Source organism: Cinclus cinclus, chromosome Z, assembly GCF_963662255.1.
Source record: "Cinclus cinclus chromosome Z, bCinCin1.1, whole genome shotgun sequence".
Classification (NCBI taxonomy): domain Eukaryota; kingdom Metazoa; phylum Chordata; class Aves; order Passeriformes; family Cinclidae; genus Cinclus; species Cinclus cinclus.
The window spans coordinates 69,203,181-69,221,313 of NC_085084.1; the positions used below are offsets into that span (position 1 = coordinate 69,203,181).

Sequence of the window (18,133 nt, forward strand, 5' to 3'; positions counted from 1 at the left end):
ATGTCTGTTTGATAATCAATTGTTTGATGTTAAGATTATAATAGTCATTTGATTGAAACCCCTTATTCAGATTAACAAGCATAAAAAATCAACAGAATAAAAAATTAAATCAGATTTTAATGTATCTGATTATTTCATTTGGTGAAATAAGTTTATAAGACTGTAACAGAATATACTGAACATCATTTTCTATCACAGGAATCATAATAAACATGTCATTTTGTTTTCACTCTAAATAGTAAAGATTGAATTTTCAACCACATTTTACTACATTGTAAAGGTGATGTGCCAATTTAAGATGGCAATTAATGACAAAATACCATAATTACACAGAGTCAAGTTATGCCAGGTCTCTCTTACCTCATATTAAAATCTCCAGTCAAACAGAGGCATTCTCTGCTGTTGTTATTTATAGCTCTCCAAAAACAGGTCTAGCAAAGACAGTCTTAAGAAAAAAAAGACAATGGACTTTGACCACCAAGTATGTAAGGATCCACCACACACTGAATTTTAAATTTATCTAATATTAACCTTGCCACTAGGAAAATTCACCTTTTTTTCCTTAATGTTATGATGTTCTCTTCTTTGAACAACTTCTAACTACAAACCAGAAACAGTTTGTTATATATCCCAGCTAAGCAACCTTTTGTCTTTGTGAGTGAGCATTTGTGTCAGTCATGATAGCAGGAAAGCATCCTTGGCAGCTCCCCTCTGCTTGGTAGCACAGCCACAGCTATGCTCTGTGCCACAACCACTGCCCCTTGTGCCAGCTCCAGCAGGGTAGCTGACCCCCAGAAACCCAAACTCAAGCTTAGCAGCATGCTGAAGGATTTGGGGGTGGAAGGGGTAAGCATGTAGTCACCAAAGAAAAGCAAGGCTGTGACCTGGCCTTATGCTAAAACCACGTACTATAGTTTTTAATATATAAATTGTTTCGGGTGGAAAAATGGATCAAAAATACCCCACTGGATTATTGGCTGCTTCCTGAATTAGTTTCTTAGATTGACAGCCACTAAGATATGTACTGCTGACATTGTTTTAATTGCACAGTCTGGCCTTTTCAAAAATATCTATTCATTCCAGAAGAGGGCTTTACTTTGCCCTTTGTGTTATACTGCTGCAAGAGAGACACTGAAAATTCCACGAAGAAAATTTTTCTCTTGGTCGCAAAGATTTCTACCTCCAAAGAACACACATCAGCAGGGCTTTGAAGCCTGTCAGACCCTGCTGAGGACAGAGAAAAGAAAGGGGTGGGAGGGATGAGAGAACTTGTAGCTGCTGTTTTCCACTGACTTCATCTCACAGTGGATGCACACTCTGGTTCAAGCTTTCCCCATGACTGAAATATTTCTAAGGGCTCTCTTTAGGAAGGATTTTCAGCTATTTTCTATTGTGCAAAGTCACACTGGATCTCCTTAGTTATCAGGGAACTTGAAAAATAACTTCTGTCTCAGTCTGATACCCAGATGGTTATTTTTTTCATCCCTCTGCAAAAGTTTGCTGAAGTTGTCTCACAGATTCCAAAACTATAGAGCACAGGCACCTACAGATCCCGTTCACATTATAATCACCTACTGTCCTTGCAATATTAGTCTGAAGGTGGAATGAAGGCAGGAAGGAGAAGCAATAAAGTTATGAAATAGGGTAGTATAGTAGTATTTGCTTTATATTAAATACATTTATTCTTACTTAACTGTTTTTTATTAAATGGAACAATATTTTGGTTTAAGAGTAATGTTACTCCCTTATTATTCAGAACGTATATTATCAGAGCAATAATCCAACTGGAATTAATCAAGTATTCTTACAGAAAGAACTACCCAGCTTTCATAACATGTTGTGTTTTGAATGCTTTATTGACTGTGAAAATGTAAAGAAAAAAGCCAACCAGCATACAGTTATTTTAGTCTATTAAACTGCAACATGGATATTCTTCATTGTGGCTTTCAGAAGCCACTGAACAATTCTCACTGCAGTGAGCAACATCTTCATAAAAACAGAAACTCTTTATTCCTTTTGTAATGCACTAGTCTTCAGTGTGATCCACTATACTCTGTTGGGATGTGCATTGTGTGCATGCACTGGTTAAGGATATTAAATCAAGTTCTTCTCATGTAAAAAGAGAAATTATATATTGGTTCCACTGTTTGTGACTTTCCTACAAATGAACGTAAATAAAACTTTTTTTTTTTTATCTCTCTTTAGAATACTCACAAATAGCTACAAGGAATCCAACTCAACATGTAAGGAAAACAAAGGACTCCTTATAAGTCAGTCAGGAAAAGTGCATTAACCTTTACCCAGTATGGTTAACATAACTGGAAAAAAAAATTGTCATTCGTTTTCTCCTTTGTATTTACTTTTCTACTTTCTGTAACAATATTTTCTTCAATATGCACACCCACAGCAGTAGATACAAGGGCATGTAGATCATATACTAAACCAGCAGTTTTTGTAATCAGATTTAATCTGGTTTTATTTAAAACTGAACAGATTTCTTATTGAGAACAAGGTCCTAAATAGAGACAACGTGAACCACCATAGGAACAAAAAAAGCATAAAGAAAATTACTGTCAAGAGACTGCATTTTATACCGGCAGTTGAAACAGTGCATAATCCTCACTTCAAGTTTCTTTGTTGCTATGTCTGTATGCTTACCGAAGCCTGAAAAAGGCAAGTCGTCATTTTACTACTTCAGGTAATTGTTTTACTTTCTCTTGTCTTGAGACCAACTTTTTCTTTACAACAGCTACGATATCTCAGACTATTTAATAATTAACAGAAATCATAACATTTAGAGTAGCAATTAACTATAGACAAAAAAGTCTCCCCCAAATCCACCACTCAGAAAAGAGAAACAATGCCTCATTTAGTAACAATCCTCCCACCCTTCTTCCACCCCTCCTTTCCAGCGAGTTTTCTTGGCCTCGTTAGCCGACTGCTCCTTCCTGGAAATAGGTCAGCTTCCAGCCTGAGAGCTTCAGCGCGTGCGAAAACCTGAGACACTGCCTTTTACTTCCAACCATTTGGAATGCATGGAGATGCACTGATGAGTAACCAACAACCTCTTATAAAAGCAGCCCAAACCTGATAGGACATGAATTGTGACTGAAAAGTTGGAGAGACTGCACTAACACAACTAGGAGCTGTCTATTCTGTTGTTCTGACACTGATGCAGAGCAAGAAACTTAATTAAATTTCTCCGCAACTTCATTAATTACGCTACAAGACTTGTCTTTCTCCTGGTAACTCTCTACTTGTGGCCCAGATATTGCCCTCGTTGGCTGCCCGAGCACACAAAAAAATACACCCTTTATTTGTAGTTAAGAAATCTAGACAACCTACTATACACACAAAGGCTGATTCCAAATAAATGTTTAGGAGCAGTACCTGCAGGACTGACAACTTCCTATAAGTTTTTAATAAAGACAGCAAGTATTCAAGCCTACTCAAACCTATTATCTTGACTTGTTTCCATCTATGTTTTCAGTGGGGAAAAGCGTTATTTTACAGAAAATTCACTTAAATTCCATTGTTTTGTTATGACATGCAGGTTTTTTTCCAGGATTACTAACAGAGTTGTTCAACTTTGTCCTTAGAGCATTACAATTTTTTCCCAACACCACAAAGAGATTAAAAGTATGTGATGGTAACAAGCTGTACACACATATATGCTATTTATGCAGTTGTCACTGGCCTTCACACATAATGATGATAAACACAAAAAAACCTTGCATGCTTCCCTATGATAAAACTGACTTTCCAAGTGACATTTCACTACAGCAGTTTCTCTCCTCTTCTGTCCACATTATCAGTGGTTGTGTTTTTCTCTTTTTGAAACCAGGAATATTCCCAAATATAGTCAGAGGAGCACAAGCCATATTACAACTGTAAGAGAGGAAATGCACGTCACCACATGGAAAGCAATGTGACTGCTATCTGTACACCCTATATGCCACAATTTGCTCATCTCAGTTGCTCTGAAAACACGATTTTACAAAGCAAAAGTTCAGGTTTTCACACAAATATCAGGAAGAAAAAGCAGACACAGGTATCTGTACTTCCTTACCCATATCACACTCTAGCCTATATGAAAATTACAGCGTATTATAACATAATGTTGTATGTTATATCATATTACATCACTGTTAAATGTGACCTGAAAGACTGGACTAGAAAACAGCTGAGGGACTTGCCAGCATCCCTCTGCCATCCATCGCTCTGCCACTCCAGTGTCACAGCCTAAAGCATGAGGACTTGCAGTGATCATTCCATCATACCAATTTTAGGACACACCTGTTTTAAGACCCTGTTCCTCCCTCACAGCTTCTGAAGCTAGCTGGTAGCTGAGCTCTGTGCACTGTACACAGACAGCCACAGAAATAAGAGCAGCCTCAGCTGTAAGAAGTTTGCTACATCAGCTTCCTGCAAAAAAGAAAACCTCCAAAGCACCACAGGATATATAATACAATACTTGGAAGAGCTATAATTATCAGAACATTTGTTCTCCTATGCCAGAAGTAATGACTACTTCTCTGATTTTAATGGGAGCTCATGGCTGGGCATGCTGAATGGTAGGCAGGTGGTCCCAATCACTAACCTGAAATTGCACCTTAATGCACCTTGAAATGATCAATTGTGGTACCAGATAGTGTCTAGGCAGAATCTGGGCACATTAAAATCAGGAAAACAATCCAGGAAGCCCAGACTTCAGCAGCTGGCTAACCCACAATGAACCTAAAATTACCTGTCACTTAGGTTTCATTACACAAAGTTGCACAGAAGTTTAGAATATGAATCAGGTGTAGAAGCAGCCCTGTCTAAGAGCAAAGTATTCTAACCTACTGTTAACCCACTCTGACATAGTAAGAGGCAATGAAGGATTTTCAACTTACTTATTTCTACTTGTAATAGTTTTTAATTATTTAACTAAATAGCTAAGTAACTTCTTTCTATGCATGACCAAATTGCCAAATGTGAATTGCATGGGTAGTTTGTCCAAAAGAGCCAACTCAGAACTCCTCCCAGCTAAGTGTCTGGACATTTGGCCACGGGCAAGATGTATCTTTGCCTGTCTGGAAACACGAATATACATCCTGGGATGAGTTGAAACCTTATTTCAATATATGGGGTAGACTGCTTGTCTGACTGCTTAATTGCCAGGCAGCAAAGATGCTTCTGGAAAACACTGAGAGATGAATCTACATCATGGTGAGTCTTGAGGGAGAATTAGACCTGTATTTCCAAGGTAACTATTGCCATTGCTTCTGAAGCTGCCATCTTTTAAAAAAAACGGCTGAACTGGACACCTGTTTCCCAAAATTCTTCCCCGTCATTGACCTAAGTAGAAGGCACCTCTTGCTGGTGCCTGAGAAGGATGGATTTCAAACACCCCTTAATCTACCTCTTAGCTGCAGAAGCCTTCCTTCTTTGCAATAAATTGTTTTTTCATGCATGTTAAAGTGCTGAGTCCAAGGCACGTAATCCTGCACTCTGGGGCAGGGGGACCATGTTTTAGGTGACGTGGGGCTGCAGCAGGCATTCTCCCAGCCCTCAGCCCACACACTACACTGCGTCTACCGAGATGCAAGTGCTCTGGTTGGTGGCAGGGTATCTGTAGTCAGAGTCGAGAAGGAAGTTATGTTTTTGTTTGTTTGGGTCTTTTTTTTGTGGGTTTTTTTTTTTTTTTGGTTGTTGTTTGTTTGTGGTTTTTTTTAATGCAGCCATTGTACATTTTGGGGCCAAAGAGAAGGGCCCATGTACATTTAAGATGAGTTTTTTCTGGTGCTAATACTTGGTTCCACAAAAGCAGAACATTTACTTTTTTGTCTTCACAGAACTAAAGTCTATTGTAGCTCTCAGCTTCTCAGAAGGACAACCCGAGAGACTCCAGTATTCTTCTACTGTTCAATATGATGGACTGGCTTTTGGCAGCTAGGACGGAAAAACAAAAATTGAAAAAAACCCAGTACCAGCCCCCCACTCCCTTTCCCCCCACTCCCTCCCCTCCAAAAAAAAAAAAAAGAAAAAAAAAAAAAAAAAAAAAAAAAAAAAAAAGAGAGACAGTGAAATGAAAGGATATTTGGCTACAGTTAAATGGATAACTATTATTAGCAGAGCTGAAGGACTACTATGTCAGTAGTGCTGCTGGATTTTTCCTCTTTTTATTGTTTTGCCCATCTTAGTAAGAGTTCCTTCTTAGTAATTTCTGCTATTTTATATTTGACCTACATATATTTCAGGCATGTTTAAATGGTAAGTTTATTTGGTGAGCATAGTTAAAGGAAGTGTTATGTCACTTAATATTTTTTCTATGCAGGAAAGGTTAGCTAAATTATCATTTGAGGAATTTCAGCTAAATCTCAGTTTAATACTATAAATTCAATCAGTTCTATGTGAATCTAAAGTACTGCATATAAAGACAACTGAATTTTATACCACACAGTAGGAATACTGGATAAAAAAAGTTTTAAAATTCATTATTATAGACTGCTGTCATTGTATTATTAGAATTTACTGTTTAGAAAATAGAATCACTGAAAAATTATTTAATAAAATGTTGTGTTATTCTTTAGCAATTAATATTCTCTTCAATCAGAAAATTCAAATAAGAACACAATCACAGAGCCATTCAAGTCACACACCTTCCTCTGCAGTGATATTTGGTAACTATCTAGGATGCAGTAGTTGCCTCAGGACATAATACTCCACTTGCTGCTGCTTTGGACAGGTGCTTCAAGGGGATTCTTCTGTGGTTTAATCTCCTTATTGTAGCATGTTGCTATAAAGAAACCAGGACACAAACTCTTGATACAGGTTGCTCTGATTTGACACCGCTGTAGACATCTACTCAACTAAGAGAATGCAACCAGCCAGAATAAATTTAGGCCTGAATGGCAGTAATTTTCTCTTTTGTTCTTTTAGCCAAATATATAATGAAGTAGAATTTCTTACCCCGTGTGTTTTCACAGCTGAAAGGAAACTTGAACACAATAGTCACAGAAACTGAGGAATTATGAGAAGTGCCTGCTGTGCATGTGAAAATTTAGACACACTGATAGCTAATTCCATGGGTGCACCTGCCTTACTTCAGCCAACACAGAGCACAGCACCCAGAAGGTGCTGGGTTGACAACTTCTGGTAACAGCATCCTTAGCTGCACTAAGCACGCAGACCTAGCACAAGGCAACTACTCCTCAGGTATGAACACTGGTCTTGCAGCTGACTGAGGTAGTTTACCAGGTAATCCAGTGGGTGAAGCAGCCTGGTCATCTGCAGTCTTATCATCACACACAGCTTTGCATCACAGTCTTAACACAGCATCAGCTGCTGCCAGCTTTTCTTGCTTAAGGTCACTTATGTTTGAGACAGATTGCTAGACAGGCAGATAGATCAGCTGTCATATAGACAAAAGGTAAAAACCTAGTTCAATCCTCCACATCCATCCACCCCCCACTCACATCTCCATTCTCAAAGTCAACTACTTTCTTGGGTATTTCTACCATGCAATATACTTCCCCCTGAAGTCTGCTGCTCACAGTGATTTATCTCAAGACTTCTTTATTGTCTGTCCTTTAGAAATAATTAACAATGTTATGCAAGGAGATCTGTGTGTGATTAAGAAAAAAAAAAAAAGGATAAAGGCATGCAACTGTTCAACTGTTCTTCCCTTCTATAATGGAAGAAGTTAGAAACTTGAAAAGAGGTTGCAAAGTGCAAAATAAATCAGGAATAAGGCAAGAGTTCCATCAGGGCTGTGCGTAACTTCCAAGCCCTTCACCCTGTCCAACAGCAATTTGAAAGGGACAAAAGAATCTGTGACATTCATCATGTGTGACATTCAACCATGCAGATGCCATTCAGCTGCACACAAAATGTCTTTGCTCATCCTCCATTCAAAGAGTCTGTGTTGATCCTACTTCTTTTCCTGCTCTTTTAAGTCCTGAATAATATGCAAGTCTTATTATATTTTTACAGCATGTGCATCTCCAGGAGAAAAAAATTTCTCCTCTGAAGATCTTGAAGTGTTACTCAGGGAATAATTCAAAATAACAATAACCAGCACTCAGAATACTGAGTTTATTTGGCAATTCAGAAATTGCAGCCTGATTTGGAAGTGATGGGAATACTTATGTTTACTCCACTAAATGCCTTTAGTATTCACCACCTCCAGAAAATTATTGCAGCATGAGCAGGAAGAAGATTATTGCATATTGCACCACGAAGATGCAAACACACACTTCAACGATATAGATAGAAGGTGTCATTTATCCTGTGCAACTCACACTCCCTTATTTTTATTATCCTTTTATCAGTGCTTTAAGAAGGGGTATGTTCCTATAACTACTTAGCACAGATATATGTCAGTCTTCCACCTAAGAGTTGGTTATAAATAAAAATCTTTCTGTGTTATCACTTTCAAGAGAAAAGAAAACTAAGGCTCAGACAGTTCTCTGATGTCCTTGAGTAATTTAAACTGGAACAGTAAGCCAAATTATTTACACAAAAAATAAGCTTATCAACTTGTTCTCTCTTGCTGCTCAGAGTCTGAAATCCCAACACTGTGCAGTATCACAGGGGCCAGAGATCACTATGTGAAAAAGAAGCTCTAGACATTAAAACTGCTAAAGGAAATGTCCTAAGCCAAGCAGATAACATGTGTTGGTATGCAAGTGCATGACTATGCCGATGAGAATCCAGCCTGTGTCCTGTCTGCATTTCAGCACGGTCACCATGGAAATGGGAACCAGCTTGCACAGACCCTAACAAAGGAAACCTTTAAATGAAAATAACAACACTGGATAGAGGCTTCACAAGATTTCTGCTGGGGAAAATGACTTGCTTTACTCATCTGGAGGTGCAGAAAACCCCCTTTTACCTGCATTAATCCTAAAGAAAAGTACCTTATTCACACTTAGCTGTTTTGACATTAAGCCGTTACACTGGTAGCTCCAGTTATTAACCCTCATGAAAATGCACCACATGAAGTACATACAAACCCTATTTTCATTCATTCAAAATTACAATAGTGAAGAAAGACCACAATGAATAATATTTATATAGTGGCTAGGAAACACAATGGAAAAAAACGACTAGCTGTACTTTTACTTCTTTAACTTCTTAAATTGAAGTTCTGTCACACCAACTCAGAAAAGCAAAGAACAATTCACATGCTGTTCCAGAGAGAGGCAGCACACAGTTAAAACTTGTTGGTAGGATCTCATGTTGACTTTGACCAAATTATGCACAAATAAATATTAACTGTTAATGTGTTTAGGTGTCTGATGGCAATGGCCTCTATGCTCTCTAAAATAAACATAATACAAAATACAAGTCCTGTAATGTAGTATGAATGAAGCCTTACTTCAATCTGAAATGCTGTGAGAGGCAAAACTCCAAAAATAATATGTAGTAGTGCTGCTACTACTTGCTACCTTAGGAAGAAGGAAAAATTAGAAACTAAAGGTTTACTTTAAGAATTCATATTTGGGTCCTGCTTTCAAGCCACCTCCAGATTATAGAATGATTTATAACATTAACATTACTCACAAATATGGTACCAAAACATCAAGGTATCAAAAGATGATCACAAAGAGGAAGAAAGGCAGAAACCAAAACAGGCTGCACAGATGTAAGTTGGTGTGCATGGATGCATATTAAAACCATTTTCATCCCTACTTTTAGCTTCATTTATTGCACCAAATGTTCAATTTCCTTTTGCTATTCAGTTATCAGTTTAGTCCATTCTGCTCTGCACATTGCTATGTACTTTTCATGTGTATGATTTTAACTTTAGTAGCTTCCTTGTTGATTATTGCCGACATATCTTGACCATAAACATTCAAGTATTTATACCTGACAGAGGATCTATTTTCCAATACTCAAGTGAAATGAGAGATCACCCTTAGCTTCATTAAAAAAAAAAAACAAAATAAAACAAACAAGCAAACAAAAAAAACAACAACAAAAAAAACACATTATAAAGAAAAACACAACAAACCAGTACTTACCACTTTTGGATATCTAGTGATACAGCTAAAACCTTACTTTTTCACATTTAAAATACAATTTCCATTGACTTCAGCCGCAGCTGTGAATACAAAGCAGTTTTGCACATCAAGATGCACTTGCACAACTAACTCAAGCCAGTGGAAGTGACAGCTACCAGTGAAAGAGACTTTTCCAGCTTTCCTCCCTCCTCTGGCCACAAGTTCTGACTGTCCTCTATGCCAGCACTAACAAATAAATTGCTCAAGTGAGCAGGATCAGTTTAGCTCATCTCCAAAACTAACCTGGCTCAAAAGGGGGGAAAAAATTATTGAAGCAAATGGGTCCCTGACCTGTTCCCCAGACTAAGCTATAGTGATAATGCAGAAAAAGTGTTGGAAACATGAAAATACGAGTGGATGAAATGTCCTTGCAGCGGCAGCTCCATATTCAGGTCAGCTTAACCAGATCGTGAAAACACAGCTTCAGTTTTGAGAACCCCTGGCTGAGCAAAGAGAAAGAGAAGAATACAAAAGCTCCAACCACATGTCAAAGATTTGGTTTAAATGACTCATTTGAAATTGTATTCAGCTTTTGCAGGAAAAAAAAAGGGAGGGGAGAGAGAGAGGAAGAGAGAGGGAGAGAGGAAGAGAGAGGGAGAGAGAGAGGAAGAGAGAGGGAGAGAGAGAGGAAGAGAGAAAGAGAGAGAGAGGAAGAGAGAAAGAGAGAGAGAGGAAGAGAGAAAGAGAGAGAGAGGAAGAGAGAAAGAGAGAGAGAGGAAGAGAGAAAGAGAGCGAGAGGAAGAGAGAAAGAGAGCGAGAGGAAGAGAGCGAGAGGAAGAGAGCGAGAGGAAGAGAGCGAGAGGAAGAGAGCGAGAGGAAGAGAGCGAGAGGAAGAGAGCGAGAGGAAGAGAGCGAGAGGAAGAGAGCGAGAGGAAGAGAGCGAGAGGAAGAGAGCGAGAGGAAGAGAGCGAGAGGAAGAGAGCGAGAGGAAGAGAGCGAGAGGAAGAGAGCGAGAGGAAGAGAGCGAGAGGAAGAGAGCGAGAGGAAGAGAGCGAGAGGAAGAGAGCGAGAGGAAGAGAGCGAGAGGAAGAGAGCGAGAGGAAGAGAGCGAGAGGAAGAGAGCGAGAGGAAGAGAGCGAGAGGAAGAGAGCGAGAGGAAGAGAGCGAGAGGAAGAGAGCGAGAGGAAGAGAGCGAGAGGAAGAGAGCGAGAGGAAGAATTCACTTTTGTAAGGAAAAAAAAGATAAATTTATTTCTCTTAATCCTATACTTTATCCTCATTCATTAGACCACTTTCTAATTTCAAAACTAAGCAAGGCAGGACTTCCAGATTTTTCTGGTAACGCCATCTTTCTCTGTTTATAGACGTTAGCAGCATGATGCACTGATGTGCAAAAGAGACAAATCCAGGTGGCTAACTTAACTCTGGGCACTTTCCAACTTTTGCATGTTAAATGCTATTATCACAGCTTCTATCCCAATTTAAACAAAGGCATACTGAAGATAAAGAGTTTGTAAGTAAGGTCTCCTATTCCTCTGTAGGGCCTTGCAGCCCAATGCTTACAAGGTCCCCATCACTGGAAATTCTCTATTCTACACACACACCCCAGTTTCAGATAGATCTGTTTTCTCCTTCAGTCTGCTTGAGTCCCACAGAGAGACTTAATAATCCATGTCACTCATGTGGTAGACCTGTAGCCCAAAAGGCATAACCCTTATGTTGCTGGCAAGCATTAATTTTGAAGAGTTCAAGGGATGAGGACTTCACAGAGTGGAGATTTTATGAATGTGCTAAGAGCTGTATCATTCACATCCTGGGTTGCTGGAGGAAGGTGCATGATATACTTCAATGTGAAGGCTTGCTGAGAGGGTATAAGTGAGGTCACCCCAAATTTTACTTCCTCCCCTAGGTATGGGTCTCCAACACAAACACTTGATAATTCATTCTGAAGTGAATTATTCCTATGAAAAGGAGAACAAGCTGATTCATCCGAATCATCAGGAAACAGTGAGGAGCATGCAGTACAGTCAGCAGACTATCATCCAGAAGCAAACTGGAAAGCAGAGTGACTTAAACAACAATGGATATTCCTGCAAAAATAACAAATAACATGAGCAATCAAGAGAGCAATTATTTGTATTTGGAGGTGTAGATTTAAGTTCTCACACAGAAACATCTGACTAAGGTGCACAACAAAGTGGACATAAATTAATTTAGAATCTACCTGACAAAAATGCACTTCTTTCCAGAGGAATACAGTTTTGCAAAGATTTGTTACCTGGCCAAATTTAGGTAGACAATGCAAATAGTGCCTTCCTGCCAAATTTCAAATATCTCCTCTGAGGCATGAGGGCACTAAAGCTTTCCAAAGAAAATGCCACCAGAATTGATCCCAGAAAAGCTACTGTATTTCCACTGGCTTCACTCTCAGAGAGAGCTGGGCTGTTTTGGCTCTGACTTTTAATAACAGGATAAGGAAAAAAAATATGCATGCATAAAATGTAAATTTAAAGAACTGTACATGGCAAATCTATCAGCAGCATGTAGCAACAGAAAAGCTTCTGGCTTTGTTGCATAGGTTGCCCTGTTAATGCATCATTTATTCCTCTTAACATAATCTACTTCTCTATTTCATATACTTTTTGGTCAACAACTAACAACATTGATAGCAAAGTCATGCTATCAAAATGATATCTTCTCATCTACAAAGTCCTAATGACTTTCCAGACACAAAAGTACACATCGGCAAAGAGTGTACCCACTACTTCAGTGCTGCACTATTTTTAGCTGAATTTAGAGACACAACAAAGCACCCCATGAGACCCATTTAATACAGCTGATAATTCAGAGGTTAATATCCTGATATAAAATCAAATCTGGAATAACTTGGAATTATTTTCCAGAAGTAATGACTAATTCAGCTAAGGTATCCCAATTCCATTTAAGAATATCACCTTTGAAAGTAAACCAGTTCACTAGAATTCAAGCAATTTGAAAATTATTGTGGGAGAGCTACAAGAGCACCATCATAGCAGAACTCTAAAAATACTTAAGGAAAACTCTCTGTCCTGAAAGGTTCTTTTAGTTGCTACTCCTGCAAGATCAAAAAGGCCTGAGTAAGTATTAACCCAGTAATTTCATCCACTAGCATCTAATGTGATGACACATTTGAAATCAAAATTATGACAGCTTTCAGATGTCTAAATTCAGATAACTCATGGATAGTGCCTGAACGAAGTAGACTTATCCCACTTCTGTCATTCACAATGCCAGGGGAATTTTCCTCTCATTATCAGTCCTTATCTTCTGCTTTCAGCAGTGCTCTACAACCTTTGCAAATCTTAAAACACCAGGAATTACAGGGAACGTTAATGGTCCCGGCTTTCAGTAGGTGCAACCAGGAGAATAAAGGATAGATTACACAAAAGTACAGGGTGTAATGTTTTGCCCATTGGTACCTCTCAGAATTTTTTTTTTAATTGACAGGCTGTGTGTGTGCTATATATCACATCACAGGTTAATATTTTTATATTTTATTTCATACCCTGCAGCCACACATTCCACTGCAGTGTTCACTACAGTTACTGATAGAACAAGTTAGAACAGCTCATCAGTGAAAACTCATTTTCATGCTGCCTCTTCGGTGACTTGCTAATTAAGGGTTTGTGAGAGTATACAGTAATATTAAAACTTTGAAACTGCCTGGGAATTTGCTCATGGCAAGTGAATATGATTGCTTATAGTTCCCAGGAAAATAGATGTAATGGTAATTAAGTTAGCCAAGAGAAGGAGGAGATGGTTCAAGTTTTCCTATCCTTTTCCAAGGAACGATATCTGCACAACAGTGTGGTAACAGACCTAGAGGGCTCTTGCAAACTGAAGCAGCATTCACAAAGAGAACATCATCTTCGCGCCTAAAAAGGTATAATCGCCACATAACCCTAAATTCATACATCAGAATGTCCTCGTTCCCTCCGCGCCAGCGCAGACACACTCAGTCCCTTTATTGGAAAGTGAAGTCCAGGAGTTTAACCCGCTTTAAAACCGCCGCGGATGCCTCGCACCGCACGCAGCCGCAGCCACCAGCTCCCGGCCGCGCACCCGCCGCGCGTCTCTGCCCGGCGCGGGAGGGGCCGCGCCCGAGGCCGGCCCCGCTCCTCACCTCTAGCCCGCGGGTGGACCTTCCCTCCCTCTCTCCCTCCCTCTCTCCCTCCTTTGCTCCTTTCCGTCTCCCCGATCAGACGTACCCAGTGCGAGGAGCAGGGGCGGCAGCGCCGCGCCCGCGGATCCCATGTCCGGCGCGGAGCGAGGTCGGGCCGCGGCCACTCCCGAGCCGACCGCTTCCCAGGGCGACAGTGAGCGCCACCTGCTCCGAGCCGCCCCCAAATACTCCTCCTCCTCCTTCTTTTCCTCCTCCTACGTCTACGCCCCCTGCAGCCCACGGTCGCGGAGGGGCTGGAGGCAGCTCCTCCCGCCTCCTGCCCCTCGGCCCCCGCCCGCTCCCGCACTCGCGGCGCTGCCGGCGGGGCTCTCCCCTGCAGGCTCCGCAGCCGGGCCGCTCCCCTCCGTTCTCCCCTGGATTTATTCCCCGAAGGAGACCCCGCGCTCGCCCTGCCTGGCGCTGCCCAAGGCTGCGTGCTCTAGGCTCATGGCTGTTCTGAAAGGAGCTCTCCGGGATCGGGACGCCCACCACCCCCGCCCTGGGTACCCTGGGCGACCCCTTTTTGGAGGGCTGGGGATGCCTCTTTTTCTTTGGTGCCTGAAACCTGTAAAGTCTTTAAACCTGTATTTGCTGGACAGTGTAGAGTGGCTATCTTCCTTGAGCATTAAATATCACATTTGATGACACTGAGTCTATATCTTCTTCTTTAAAAGAAATTCTTGCAGAATATGCCCCCAGCTATGCAGGAGTGAAACAGGATCCAGGAGCCTTGCCTCACAACTGAACTTGGCAATGATGGTGAGGATGAATTGCCTAGGCAAAATAGCTGCCTACGTTGCCTTAGATGTCAGGCCAATATCCAGGAAGACAAAGAGAATCTAAGCCAGTAAAAATAGGGAGGTGAGGAGTTTGGCTTCCTAAGAAATCAGGACTTCTTATGCAATGTGCTGTGCAGCTTTTAGTCTACATACCCTTGTCAGCACTGCTTGAATACTGTATGTGCAGAGTATTTGAGAAACATGCATTTTCTCCATCCCAGAGTTCCAGTAAATATCAAAATTTATGGCACTGTCTTTTCATATGGCATGTATTTCATTTTGTACAGTGACTTCTACTGAATAATTTGAACTTCTTGGCATTAACATTGTGTAATGAAAAAGACAGTTGACCTGGAAATTGAAATAAAAAAGCTTTCTTCTTTCACCTTTCTTGGCATCTAGGTCATGGCTCTTTAGGTGTGACACTGTAGCTATTATTTAAGGAGCACATATATTCTCTCAGCTTCTTATTGTTTTTAACATTTGAAAGCTGAGCTGTAAGTTAAAATGAAGAAATTTGTCAGCATTTGTAAGCAGGTGGAGTTATTCAGCAGGTTTTTCTGGACATGGGTTTTGCATGGACATTATGCAGTTAAAGAAATCTCCACCAGGATTTAAATCCACTTGATGGAAGTGCTGCAGAGACCTGTCTTTGTATAACTTACATTGAATTATTTTATGTATTTACTTTATAGGACACACAGGAGTGTTACCCATACTAATGCAAGAGCTTTTACATGGACTCACAGTGAGCACTTCCCAAGACACTCACTGCTGAACTCCAAAGCCCTTTCCAAACCCCTTGGTCTGTCATCACCAGGGACAACTCACAAGTCTCTGTGAACATTTTGTTTCCTTTGCATGGTGTCATAGAACACCTGCAGACACCTCATGCAGTATCAAAGTGAAGAGACTGAAGCAGTAACACCAGCTTCAGCCCCCAGACTGATCCTGTGACCAGTAGGAAAATTGTGATGGGAAGAGCAGCCGTGGGAGGTTTTTTTTCCATTTGCATTGAGTGTATACATGTATGTGTCACTCCAGCACAAGAAAGAAAATTTACACCTCCACAAGGAAGAAGAACATTAATTCATAAATACTAATGAAAGGACAATAGAAAACAACAAACAAAAAATCAAAGCATAGAAAAAAATGGTTTCTTAATAATGGAATAAACCTGGAATTGCCCTCTGCCCCACCCTAAAATAACCTTTGCTGACTAATGTCGCAGTTTCCTAAGAAACAATGTATTTGATTTAGTTACATCATTCTAATTATAAATATACCCTTAGGATATGAAACTTTCATTCTCATGCAAACACAATGTGGAAGACTAATTTCTCACACACAAAGGCTGTCTCCCAAGGTGTTTACAAAGAATAGGTTGTAAGAGAATAAACACTGTGAAAATTACTGTATTCTTTAAAAATACTCCCTTAGATTAATGCCTTTATTTTAAATTATTATGAGCCATTTCATAAAAAACTTCTCATATAATCTTGAGCTGTACTTTTTATATTATAGAAAACCAGAGTTTTTATATTTTGCAATATTTCACCTTTTTTTTACTCACTTCAGAAATTATATACATATATTGAACATATTCAGGGAAGTTATTATTTATTATTGCTCACCTACACTGATAATCAAATTACTCAGAGAACAGTTTGGATAGTGCTCCTTATCTCTGCACGGTAAAATGGGGTCTTATACACACCCTTTGCTGTACATGTGTTTGTTGTTTAATGATGTTTTATAGCAGCTTGCCATGTCTGCTTGTCATTGATCATAAGGACACTTGCCAAAATCATTGTATCTGCCTGAGCTGGCTGCAAAGCTTCAGACTTGGTTCTATGCAGATACGTTGTGATTACACATTAGAATAAATTATTTTGTTATCAAGGGCCAAAGAAACTTTCTTTTTCACAGTGAGGACTGTGTCAAGCAGATTGCTTGATCACTATGAAAAGATCACTACAATTTTTGCATTTTCAATAAAAAATAGAAGTTGCAAAATGAAGATAATGAAGAAATATTTGCTTTTAAAAGTTATTCTGGTGAACATAGCTTAATGATCAATTTTACAATTTATTCTATGTTATTCTAGCATTTTAATGTGAAAAGATGTACAAATTAATGACAATTTTCTCAGAGAAATATGCAGGTATGTACTGGTTTGAAAAGCAAAACCAGTGAGACTTCCAGTCAGTAATACAATTTTTAATAGGGAAAAGAAAAAGGAAAAATAAAATACATGCAAAAATACAAAATAAAACCACTCACAGAGTGAGAATACAACCTGATACCCTGTCAGTCAGGGTCTTGGTGCAGTCCAATTAAATCGTGGCTACAGTCCTGGATTACAGATGTGGTTCAGTTGAAGCAGTGGTATTGTAGAAGGTGCAGTTTTCCTCCAAAGGGTCCAGCGATGATGTGGATAAAAACCTGGTTCTTCCTCTGGAATCCAGTGGAAAAAGGCTGCCTTTGGTGTTCTAAACCTCAGTTTTTATCTAGGTAGGAAAGGCTTGGCTTGTCCTCCTAGCTGGAGCATCTCCCAATGGGATGATGTAATCTTATCAGTTATGCAGTAGGACTCAATGGCCCATTAACAGAAGATACTTCCCACAGAGATAAAGATGATCACCCTTCTCAGATGGTAATAGAATATATATCTTGTATTGTAAACCAGGACAAGGTATTTCAATTTTTTGTTGTTTGCAAGGGCTGAACTGCAGAATCATATTTTCTGTGGTATGCAAAACTTAGGAGTTCTCTGTTAATATATTTCTGTGAGGAAATCTTGGGAAAGTGACTAATTTACACACAGGAGGCCAAGATGCATGGTTCCAGGTCACTCTTTGATTTTCCTGAAGGTGCTGGAGGAAAGGGCTACAAATATTAGTTACTTTTTTAGCAGAAGCATGGTGTCTCCAACAAAATATTACATTAAGGGCTCCACTGAAGGAAAAAGAACAAGCTACTAAAACCCCCCAGATTAGAAAGGAAATGTTAAAATTAGCTGTGAGGATGTGGTTTAGACATTAGCAATAATTCCGTTTTGAAACAAAACTGGAAAAGGTCAAAAATATGCTAATGGCCATTTACGTATCACATAGGGAATGAGCAGAGGACAAAACAGCACTTTGCTATGCTACTGTGCAAAC

At 39.7% G+C, this 18,133-nt stretch overlaps 1 protein-coding gene and 1 long non-coding RNA gene across 2 annotated transcripts in view; both read right to left on the reverse strand.

The window, feature by feature from the left end:
* The window catches only part of ITGA2 (integrin subunit alpha 2), a 68,992-nt gene extending 54,669 nt beyond the window's left edge, over window positions 1-14,323 (reverse strand). The window contains exon 1 of the mRNA XM_062513448.1: window positions 14,237-14,323. Within this exon, the coding sequence (XP_062369432.1) occupies window positions 14,237-14,282 (46 nt within the window). The 5' untranslated portion in view covers window positions 14,283-14,323. The remainder of the gene's footprint in view (window positions 1-14,236) is intronic.
* LOC134056617 (uncharacterized) lies at window positions 2,880-10,561 on the reverse strand. The gene is made up of 3 exons (XR_009934165.1): window positions 10,011-10,561; window positions 6,645-6,781; window positions 2,880-5,934 (listed from the first exon to the last, which is right to left on the reverse strand). It is a non-coding gene; the product is annotated as an uncharacterized LOC134056617 (long non-coding RNA).
* Window positions 14,324-18,133: the final 3,810 nt, after the last annotated feature.